Source organism: Chiloscyllium plagiosum, unplaced genomic scaffold (genome assembly GCF_037043375.1).
Source record: "Chiloscyllium plagiosum isolate Xiang-an unplaced genomic scaffold, Cpla_swu_hap1 HiC_scaffold_45, whole genome shotgun sequence".
Taxonomy (NCBI): domain Eukaryota; kingdom Metazoa; phylum Chordata; class Chondrichthyes; order Orectolobiformes; family Hemiscylliidae; genus Chiloscyllium; species Chiloscyllium plagiosum.
In genome coordinates this window covers 39,171,740-39,183,816 of record NW_028270183.1, presented here as the reverse complement: position 1 = coordinate 39,183,816, position 12,077 = coordinate 39,171,740, and the positions used below count along the sequence as shown (strand labels likewise).

At 48.7% G+C, this 12,077-nt stretch overlaps 1 protein-coding gene across 1 annotated transcript in view; it reads right to left on the bottom strand.

Annotated features, from left to right (window-relative positions):
- atp13a1 (ATPase 13A1) overlaps positions 1 to 9,876 on the bottom strand; it is a 144,605-nt gene extending 134,729 nt beyond the window's left edge. Inside the window, exons 1-2 of the mRNA XM_087983349.1 lie at positions 9,381 to 9,876; positions 1,124 to 1,213 (exon numbers count right to left, since the gene is read on the bottom strand). Coding sequence (XP_087839475.1) covers positions 1,124 to 1,213; positions 9,381 to 9,755 — 465 coding nt within the window. The 5' untranslated portion in view covers positions 9,756 to 9,876. The remainder of the gene's footprint in view (positions 1 to 1,123; positions 1,214 to 9,380) is intronic.
- Positions 9,877 to 12,077: the final 2,201 nt, after the last annotated feature.

Sequence of the window (12,077 nt, the reverse complement as noted above, 5' to 3'; positions counted from 1 at the left end):
ACCCCTCATTCTCCTACATTCCAAGGAATAAAATCCTATCTTAGCCAACCTCTCCCTATAACTCTGGCAACATTCTCGTAAATTTTCTTTGCAGTCTTTCCAGTTTAACTATGTCTTTCCTAACAAACTGTTGAACTTTATGGTCGTATGATATTTTTTCTACCTCAGTAGTAAAATAACAACACTGCACTGTAATTTTCAATTTTTTAAAAATCTAGTGATCGAAGATCAAAATATTCATGTGGGTAACTTTAAACTGTACTAAAAGTACTTGCAAGAAGTATAGAAAACTAAAGTGTCTCAGCTGCATTAACAAAATCTGAGCCACCCGTGTTAAAACAAAGGTTTCTCTTTAAATGAAATGAAAACAGAAAATGCTGGAAAAGCTCAGCAGATCTGGAAGCGTTTGAGGAGTTTGGATGAAATGTCATGATTTGAAATGTTAACTATGTATCATTTTCCAAGGATGCTGCCTGATCTGATGAGCATTGCCATTATTTTCTCATTTTTATTTCAAATTACTAGCATTTTTCATAATCTGTATTGATTGCATTTTAACTGGCCGTTAGTGCCAGAATTTATGGAAGCTTTAGAGTCATAGATATCTATGCACAGAAAAAGGACCTTTGTCCCATTGCATCCACACCAGCCATAAACCACCACTCGCTATGATAAGCCTATTTTTCAGCACTTGGCTCATAACCTTGTAGGCCTTGGCATTTTAAGTTCATATCTAAATACTCCTTTTTGGGATGCTTGCACACATCTCCCTTTTCTGTTCCAGAATCACCCACTTCTGACGTTTACCATAGCAACTGTCCTGTAAGTCACTCCTTCGTCTCCATCCTTTGATTCTTCCACTCTCTGCACCCTTTGCTGTAGTCATCATTTGCTTAGACACCACTCATCTCCTAAATCTGAATCTAAATGTTCCACTGTTTCTATCTGCAGATGCTGCCTAACCTACTGAGCATTTTCTAGCATTTCTGGTTTTACTTCAGATTTGCAGCATCAGCAGTATCCTGCTTTTGTAATTTAAATTGTGTTGGGTTTCCTGGACACAGAAGCACTCCGGCCTTGTGTGTAACTGAAGAGCTCCTACTGGCAGGCATCTGCTGCGTACCTGGTCATGCAGAAGTGGCACGAGTTCAGGGGAGCCATTGTTGGGTGTGGGAACAACCTTGGCCCAGGTTGCTTTGAAGGGGTTGGACTCCTGCAGGACATGAAAACAAAACAGATTAAAATCCAGACACATTTGAGTTTTCCTGTACACCCATATCATTCAACAAGATCCCAAAGACACAATATTTGGGAAACACCACAAAGCCCACAGCAATTTCAAGCTTTAAGATGCGCAAACATTTTTTAAATAGCGACCTAAGGTCTTTTTTGTTATATGATCCATAACACAGCTTGGTACAATCACCATCCATTCATCAGATGCATGAGCAATAAATTGATGTTAGTACCACACATGGTGGATGATAAAGTCATGAAAAGTTAGAACAATGAACAAACTCCTGTAGTTGTGCAAACGAATTCCACAAGGTTACTACCCTCAGTGAAAAAAATATTCTTTATCTCTGATTCAAAATGTACAACTCCTTATTCGGAGATTATGCCCTCTGGCGGGAGACTCTCCCACAGGTTATATACAGATACAACCTTTCTGTATCTGCCCTGACAGGTGTCCTAAGTATGTTTCAATAAGGTTGCTTCATTCTTCTTTATTCCAATGACTGCAAGTCCAATCAACTCAACTTTTCCTCAAGGGAGTTCTACCACACCTAGTGAACCTTTTCTGACTCCAATGCCATATCTTTCCTCAGAAAAGGGGCCTGAACTGTGCATAATATTCCAGCTGCGGTCTGACTAGTGCTTTATATGGCTTTAACAAAACCTCCCTACTTTTCTACACCATTCCCTTTGAAATGAAGCACAGCATTCAATTGGCTTTCCTCCTGGAACTTTGATGCTAACTTTTTATGATCCAGTTTACACTGGTCTTCTCTCCACAAATGCTGCCACACTTGCTGAATTTCTCCAGCACTATACCTCATAAGTGGTCATTCTTAGAATGAAATAGAACAGCAAGAGTGTAAATGGTGTGGTTTATCCTGATGACAGATGGAAAGATGGAGTCAGTGACAGAGAGCTGAGGTTTTGATATCAAAGACCTTATTTGTGACCTTATTGTTAACACTCACCTTATTACTCAATTGAGAGAATGCCTCACTGAACTAGCCTAAATACTGGACACGTAGTCTGGCAATTTTGAAACAAAGGAGAGAGCTGAGCCATGTATGAGGTAGAGCTGGTGATGATGTGTTTTCAGCTAATGTCAGTGAACACTTAAGTAGATGAGAAATATAAGGGAGCAATAAGGATAGATCTTTGGGGGTCACCAGAGGTAACTGGGCAGAAGAGGACAAAGAGCAGGTGATTAGTTGACTGTGAATAGACAGGTAAGAATGAAACTACAGGAGTGCAGACCCACTCAGATGGACATAGGAGGATGGTGTGTTCAACTGTATCAAATGTTGCAGGGACTCTGAAAAGGGAAAGAAGTGGTAATTTAGGAGAATGTAGGGGAATCTCATAGACACCTAAAAAACTCTAACAGGACTGGACAGGGTAGATGCAGGAAGAATGTTCCCATTGGTGGGGGAGTAGAGACCGGGGATCACAGTCTAAGGATAGAGAGTAAACTAATAAGGACCAAGATGAGGAGAAATTTCTTCATCTTCATCATTTTCTTCATCATTCTGTGGAATTTTCTGCCACAGAAAGAAACTGAGGCCAAAATACTGAATGTTTTCCAAGAGATCGATAGATGTAGCTCCTAGGACTAAAGAATCAAAAAGGCTACAGGGTATTGAGTTGGGTAATCAGCCATAATCACATCGAGTGACGAAACAGGCTAGAAGAGCTGAATAACCTACTTCTACTTTCTAACGTTTACCTTTGTCACAGTGTGCCATTTCTGGCAAGGAGAAGTGCTGTTGCACTTCCGTGGCAGGAGCAAACGCAGTAACCTACTGGGAGGAATTCAAATGCGGGCTTTTGGGAGAAATGGTCACAAAGTGAGACAACAATACACAAGGAAACTTGGAGAGATGAGGAAAGGTTAAAAAGTGAGAATCTTCAAGGTTGGATTACAGCACTGAAACTACATGGGAGCAGTGCACAAATTTATCCTGCAAAATCCCACAAGCTCGGATAAAAATTCAACAACTGGGGCAAGCAATCAGAGTAAAGATCTTCTCAACCCAGCGTAAAATGGACAGAATCTGAAGGAGCTTGCCCAATAAAATCAAAACGTGGGAGAGAACCGGATCATGAATGGATACGCAAGCAGTTTGACAAGTAAGTTGGCATTGAGAAAACAAACCTTCTTTGGTTGCCTTTTGCCATAGTTAGCAGTGCAGCTTTTGCTTGTTCCAGAAAAGGGATGAATAGGGTGAAAAGAGTAAAAAGGGGTAGAAGCAGCCTCCATGGGTCTCAAGGAGGTAAAAGGAGAAAAATAGGATGTTGGGAAGAGGAGCTGCAACAGGGCTAGGCGAGGAAACTGCAAGAAAGAACTGTCAATCAAGGAATACCCAGCTAATGGGACCCACGAATAAGTGAAACCAGTGAGGTCATGAATTCTTTGCTGATAATGAACTATATAATTTAAGGCATATGGTGCGGTGGTATTGTTGTGGATTAGAAATCCAGAACAACAGGCCCCCATGTTCTGAGGGCACTGGTTCTAATCGCAGCATGACAGATAATAAAATTTAAATTGAATCAAAATCTAGTATAAAAGAAAGCTAGTCTAATGGTGATCATGACGACTATCATTGATTCCTGTGAAACCCATCAGGTTCACAATTGCCCTTTAGGGAGGGAAAGTCCCATCTTTACCTGATCTTGCCTACATGCAACTCCAGACTCTCAACAATGAGCCACTATCAACTGTTCGCCAAGCAATCAGGGATAGATAATAAACGCCGGTCTGGCCAGTGAAGCTCATTAAAGAGTTGAAAAAACATTCACAAACTACTACTTTCGGGAAAAATGCAGTACCGGATGAAAGACTGCTGAAGGACTTATGCCCGAAGTGTCAATTCTCCTGTTCCTCGGACGCTACCTCACCTGCTGTGCTTTTCCAGGGCCACACTTTTCGACTCGGGGAAAAATGCAGTCAATGTTACGACAATGAAGTGTGTAAAATGTTAAATCAAAATCTATTAAAATGTACAATGAATAGGGTTATAATTGCCTAGATTAAAAAGTCAAATGACACCAGGTTATAGTCCAACAGGTTTATTTATGAGCACGTTTGCGTCCATACCTCTGTGTGTGTTTATGCTCAAGACAGCGAAAGGGGTAGGGAGAGGGGTTTGTGACACCATGAATTTCTGACAGAAACTCAGCACCCACAAACCAATAGAAACTGGAACACTCCTCATCACAATGGACTTTTAGGTACTCTATACCAGCATTGCTGCAACAGCCTTAAGCTCAATACCAATAACTGCCAATTTCCAGACACCACCATACAGCTCATCCACTTCATCCTCAACCACAATGTCGCCACCTTTGACAATCAGTTCTTCATTCAGACACATGAGACAGCCATAGAGAACAGATTCACATCCCAATATGCCAACATTTTCATGCACAAGTTTGAACAAGACTTCTTCACTACACAGCCCTCCAACCAGCGCTAATTATCAGATACAATGTCGACATTTTTTTCCTTTGGTCTCATAGTGAGGAGTCACTGAAACAACTACATAATGATATCAACATGAATTACCTCAAACTACTCTTTAGAATCAGCCTGCTTCTTGGAGACACGCATCTCCATCAAAGATGGACACCTCAGCACCAAACTACCATAAGCCTACGGATAACCTCATGATACTCCACTTCTCAAGCTTCCACCATAAATATATTAAAACCGCCATCCCCTACGAACAACCCTGCTAGGTAAACGCATTGGACACTTGATGTTGAACAATGCATTCACAAGAACAGGATGCGATGCTCAACTCATCAATTGCCAATTCCTTCTTGCCGCAATGAAAAACCGTAAGACCTCAAAAGACAAATATGGGATACGACCGAAAGGGCACCCTTCATCACTCAGTACTTCCCTGGAATGGAGGAACTATGCATATTTGTCGCAGCCTTCAACATATCAGTTCATGACATTCAGCCTCCGATCTGTGGGTTCTCCAACACGGACTTTGAGACATGCAACGACGCGAAATCACTGAGCAGAAGCTGACGGGTAGGTTCTCTCCCCCCCCGCCCCCCACTCCCTCCCTCTCACACTCTCTTTCTCTCACACACACACACACACACACACACACACACACACACACACACACGCTGGGGGGAATTATTTCATTCAAAATTCTTTTCTGTCAACAAAGTTAAACTTGACCTCAGCTTAAAACATAGATTCAAAGCGGGACCTCATACCTAACGTGCATTGTCTAACCTCAGATGTCACCTCGTGTACATTGATAAACCTTTAATTATCTAGGGACAAAGACTTGAAAGGAATCTGGAATTTTCATTTTAATCAGCGTCCATCTCCTAACTGATTAAAGGATTCAACAAGGGCAACTAGTTTAAAGTTAACATTTTGCTCATAAATACTGTATCTTATACTTCTCTATCATTCTATACCAGAGGAAAAAGCTGAGCTCCCAAAGCTTGCAATTTCAAATAAATCTGTCAAACTATAACCTGGCATCATTTGATTTTTGACCTGGTTTGTCACGGTCCAACTAAAGCATCTCCATATCCTAGTAAAAGTGGTCTGACTTGTGCATATTTAGTGGAAGACCACTGGCTGTGACCTCACCAGCCTGTGCTAGGATCTTGACCTCGCCAGGCTGGTGGCTTCTCTCAGCTGTTTTGAGAAAAAGCTTTTGTTGTTTGTATGCCTACTCTCCTATACGAATTTAAACACTTGAGGTCTCCAATAAGGCAATATTTTCCTTGCATGTTGTGGTTTTAAGTTTAATACTGGGCTGATAAATTATTGACGCATTCTTCTAATTCTGCTTCTGTGCTCAAAATACCGAACGTATTGTGACCATGTAACTGCTTCATCAAATTAGTGAGAATGAAAAAGAACACACTGAAGACAAAAGTGTTGTCCCAAATACCAACTTTTTTTTAAAGGAGTGGGGGATCACAGCAGATTTGAAGAAGAGCAAGACAGTACATGAAGAGAGAAAACCATTAGCATTAGCTAACATAGAAGCCAGGAAAGAAAACTGGGTATCAATGGTTAGTAGAAACAGGATCTTGAGCGCAGAAGCTGGGTCTCATGGACAAGATGAGCTCAGGCAAGGCATGAAGGAGATAGGAGAGAAACTAGTAAAAAAATGCAAATTCAGTACAAGGCCATTGGAAGACGCCCTTCAAGAAGCTTGGCTCAGTGAATTAGGAAGAAAAGTGGCAAAGGCAGCTGAATAATAGTGTCCACGAGTTCAGGAGCAGTACCGATCCCCCCCCCACCCCCCACCCCCCCCCGCCCATCCAGTACCGCTCCCCCCCTGCCCATCCAGTACCGCTCCCCCCCTGCCCATCCAGTACTCATTCCCCCCTGCCCATCCAGTACTCATCCCCCCCTGCCCATCCAGTACTCATCCCCCCCTGCCCATCCAGTACTGATTCTCCCCCCTGCCCATCCAGTACTGATTCCCCCCCCTGCCCATCCAGTACTGATTCCCCCCCTGCCCATCCAGTACTGATTCCCCCCCTGCCCATCCAGTACTGATTCCCCCCCTGCCCATCCAGTACTGATTCCCCCCCTGCCCATCCAGTACTGATTCCCCCCCTGCCCATCCAGTACTGATTCCCCCCCTGCCCATCCAGTACTGATTCCCCCCCTGCCCATCCAGTACTGATTCCCCCCCTGCCCATCCAGTACTGATTCCCCCCCTGCCCATCCAGTACTGATTCCCCCCCTGCCCATCCAGTACTGATTCCCCCCCTGCCCATCCAGTACTGATTCCCCCCCTGCCCATCCAGTACTGATTCCCCCCCTGCCCATCCAGTACTGATTCCCCCCCTGCCCATCCAGTACTGATTCCCCCCCTGCCCATCCAGTACTGATTCCCCCCCTGCCCATCCAGTACTGATTCCCCCCCTGCCCATCCAGTACTGATTCCCCCCCTGCCCATCCAGTACTGATTCCCCCCCTGCCCATCCAGTACTGATTCCCCCCCTGCCCATCCAGTACTGATTCCCCCCCTGCCCATCCAGTACTGATTCCCCCCCTGCCCATCCAGTACTGATTCCCCCCCTGCCCATCCAGTACTGATTCCCCCCCTGCCCATCCAGTACTGATTCCCCCCCTGCCCATCCAGTACCGATCCCCCCTGCCCATCCAGTACCATTCCCCCCCCCTGCCCATCCAGTACCATTCCCCCCCCCTGCCCATCCAGTACCATTCCCCCCCCTGCCCATCCAGTACTGATTCCCCCCCTGCCCATCCAGTACTGATTCCCCCCCTGCCCATCCAGTACTGATTCCCCCCCCTGCCCATCCAGTACCGATCCCCCCTGCCCATCCAGTACCATTCCCCCCCCCGCCCATCCAGTACCATTCCCCCCCCCTGCCTATCCAGTACCATTCCCCCCCCTGCCCATCCAGTACTGATTCCCCCCCCTGCCCATCCAGTACTGATTCCCCCCCCTGCCCATCCAGTACCGATCCCCCCTGCCCATCCAGTACTGATTCCCCCCCCTGCCCATCCAGTACCGATCCCCCCTGCCCATCCAGTACCATTCCCCCCCCCGCCCATCCAGTACCATTCCCCCCCCCTGCCCATCCAGTACCATTCCCCCCCCTGCCCATCCAGTACTGATTCCCCCCCTGCCCATCCAGTACTGATTCCCCCCCCTGCCCATCCAGTACCGATCCCCCCTGCCCATCCAGTACTGATTCCCCCCCCTGCCCATCCAGTACCGATCCCCCCTGCCCATCCAGTACCATTCCCCCCCCCGCCCATCCAGTACCATTCCCCCCCCCGCCCATCCAGTACTGATTCCCCCCCCTGCCCATCCAGTACTGATTCCCCCCCTGCCCATCCAGTACTGATTCCCCCCCCTGCCCATCCAGTACCGATCCCCCCTGCCCATCCAGTACCATTCCCCCCCCTGCCCATCCAGTACCATTCCCCCCCCCCTGCCCATCCAGTACCATTCCCCCCCCTGCCCATCCAGTACTGATTCCCCCCCTGCCCATCCAGTACTGATTCCCCCCCCTGCCCATCCAGTACCGATCCCCCCTGCCCATCCAGTACTGATTCCCCCCCCTGCCCATCCAGTACCGATCCCCCCTGCCCATCCAGTACCATTCCCCCCCCCTGCCCATCCAGTACCATTCCCCCCCCCGCCCATCCAGTACTGATTCCCCCCCCTGCCCATCCAGTACTGATTCCCCCCCTGCCCATCCAGTACTGATTCCCCCCCCTGCCCATCCAGTACCGATCCCCCCTGCCCATCCAGTACCATTCCCCCCCCCTGCCCATCCAGTACCATTCCCCCCCCCCTGCCCATCCAGTACCATTCCCCCCCCCCTGCCCATCCAGTACTGATTCCCCCCCTGCCCATCCAGTACTGATTCCCCCCCCTGCCCATCCAGTACCGATCCCCCCTGCCCATCCAGTACCATTCCCCCCCCCTGCCCATCCAGTACCATTCCCCCCCCCCTGCCCATCCAGTACTGATTCCCCCCCTGCCTATCCAGTACTGATTCCCCCCCCTGCCCATCCAGTACCGATCCCCCCTGCCCATCCAGTACCGATCCCCCCTGCCCATCCAGTACTGATTCCCCCCCCTGCCCATCCAGTACCGATCCCCCCTGCCCATCCAGTACCATTCCCCCCCCCTGCCCATCCAGTACCATTCCCCCCCCCGCCCATCCAGTACTGATTCCCCCCCCTGCCCATCCAGTACTGATTCCCCCCCTGCCCATCCAGTACTGATTCCCCCCCTGCCCATCCAGTACTGATTCCCCCCCCTGCCCATCCAGTACCGATCCCCCCTGCCCATCCAGTACCATTCCCCCCCCCTGCCCATCCAGTACCATTCCCCCCCCCCTGCCCATCCAGTACCATTCCCCCCCCCCTGCCCATCCAGTACCATTCCCCCCCCCCTGCCCATCCAGTACCATTCCCCCCCCCCTGCCCATCCAGTACCATTCCCCCCCCCCTGCCCATCCAGTACCGATCCCCCCCCCGCCCATCCTGTACCATGGCATCATTGGCAGACCGCGATCCCCCCGCCCGACCCCGGTGCTATGCCCCCAACACCCAGCCACCCCTCCAGGAGCCTGGACGCGCCCCTGCGGGACCGCGCTCTCACCTTGGTGCACGTCAGCAGGCAGTGGACGTGCACGGACCAGTGTCCGGAGAGCACGGTGAGGATGTGAGCGATACCAAGCGCGGCCAGGGAGACCAGGCCAGCCTCCAGGTACTGGCTGGTGCCGTAGTGGCACACCCACAGGTAGAGCCAGGCTGCGTACAGCGCCGCGAACGGGCCCAGGGTGCCGTGGAGGAGCAGTGGCCGGCGACGGTACAGCGAGACGCTGTGCACCAGCTCCTCGGAGAAGGCGGCCGGCTTGGTCGGTGCTGGCTCAGGCTCCGATGCTGGCTCAGGCTCAGGCTCCGGCTTTGCCTCCGGTACCGGCTCCGACATGGCCGTAGGCCCGACACGGTGACGCCGCAGAGCAACCGGCATCGCAGGCCACGTGACCCCGGCCTGGCAACAGCCACTTCCGGTACCCTTCAGCCCTTAGCAACCGCCACTTCCTACCATTGAATAGGCCCCTCCTCTCGTCCTATCATTAACCAGGTCTAAACCGCATAATTTCCCCTCCCCTTGCACAGTATAACGGGTGATTAGTCTAGCTCCTCCTGTCTTATTCAGTTAGCCGCTCCCCCTCACGCCGTAGGTAAGGAATTTTATTTTGACCCGCTGAGAGAAGACATCCGCCTCTCCCCGCATCGTCATTGGTTCCTTATTGCCGTATCAGAAGGCGGCCTGGGGTGACGGGCAGTCACCTCGTTCAATCAGGTGCGAGGTCGGCTCGGCCTCCTCCCCATGTGACCTCGTGGAGCAGCCCCCTTCCAGACTCCGGGCACCATGTGAGTGAAGGCCGGGGGCTCGGAGACAGGGTCAAGGACAGTTAGAGCGGTCGGTGGGGCATTGTCAGGCCTCCCCGGCGAGAGAGGGAAACCTCTAAGAGTTGGGGAGAGGAGTACACGGGGGAAGCTCTGCGTATGCGTTCGTCAATCAATGTTCTAATTCACAGTGTGAGCCTCTCATGAAGCATCTTGCTTTGTCTCCCAGTACATAGTCGGAGAGATGTACAGCACGGAAACAGACCCTTTGGTCCAACCCGTGCACGACGACCAGATATACCAACCCAATCTAGTTCCATTTGCCAACACTTGGCCCATATCCCTTTAAAGCCTTCCTAATCATATATCCATCCAGATGCCTTTGATATGTAGCAATTGTACCAGCCTCCACCACTTACTTTGGCAGGTCATACCATGCTTGCAGCACCCTCTGCATGAAAAAAGTTGCCCCTTATCCTTTGGACAGTGGAAGACACTAATGCAGGAGGCATGTGAGGGAGAAATGAGAGCTGTAGATCATTGTTGTATGACTGATCTCCATGAGATGGTATTGAAAAGTTGCATATTCCTTAGCTTTGTGTACATCCTTCCATCCTCCACATAAAGAAGGAGCAGTGGCCCATTGAGCATGTTCCATTCAACTAGATCATGCGGATCACACTATTTTCCTGCACTATCCCCATATCCCTTGATATTCTTAATATCGGGAAACCATTCAATGTCAGTCCTGAATGTATTATGTGAATAAGTCCATTAAGCCAGAGAATTCCAAAGAGTCACCTTTGTCTGAATGAAGGAATTCCTCCTGTCCTCACCTCTCTCTCTCTCACACACACACTCGCCTTCAAATCAGTCTCTGTAGCTGGTACCTGCCACTGGTGCTGGAGAAATGGACTGGCAAGGAATGGTGAGGCAAGATTTAGGGCTCCCACTTTATTGGAAATTCAGAAATGTACATTGAAGGCTTGTGTAACCAACTGGAATGTGTGTAGAATTGTGGCTTCCAGTGTTACTGAGACTTTGCAGGATCTGATGACTTCAGTGCTGCCATTCTTTGTGCTGTTGCCGCTATCTCTCCAGCAGGCTGGACGAGATAGCTCAATGTCTCCAAGCTGGGATCCCAGCAGCAGGAGCACAGAGCCATCAGGCTGCCATTATACTTCCACACATCAGCTCTCTCACCTCATGTTTACTAGGACTCAGCCAAGCTCTTGGATAAAAGAAAAATGGATAATGAGGTTTAAACCTTTTCTCAACTATATCCTCCTTTTTCGTTGAGAATTGTCTGCTGTAACAAGATGACAATAGTTTCAGTGATTCTGTAATCAACTCTAGGTGACTATGGCCGTTCCTGTACCTAGAAATCTGATTACAATTTGGAGTGGATGTCCGAACAAGCTCACCTAAAGGAAACCAATCACTGTAACTCAACAGAGCCAGTATTTTTGAAATGATGTTGGCATCACTTATGATCGTCATTAAGGGAGATTTTATAGTTGGACTGTTAGTGGCAATCAGAGAATCCTAGCTAATAGGTGCCAGGAATGTGTTTTTTTAAATTAATTGGATGTATTATACTGTGGGGTGGAACTCTTACCTGAGATTCTGTGACAGTTTAAGCTGCATTCCATTGCAGTACTGTGACTATGAATAAAAAATGCTCCAGGTCCTTGTTAAGATACTAAAATTTTAAGTTATCTTTTCAGCTCGTTATTCTTTTTCTTTGAAAAAAAATTCATATTTTTGTTATTACAAACTCTCAGTCTCCAATGGCGCTGGAAAAGTTTTCTCCCTCATATAAATGTACATAGTTTTCCCAGCCTCTCTCCCTTGTGCGTTTCTGAGGTATTTTGTTTTACTGGCAGGCAAGCAGCATTTGAGATCACCACACGCTACTGTTCAAAGGAAATGGAGGCGT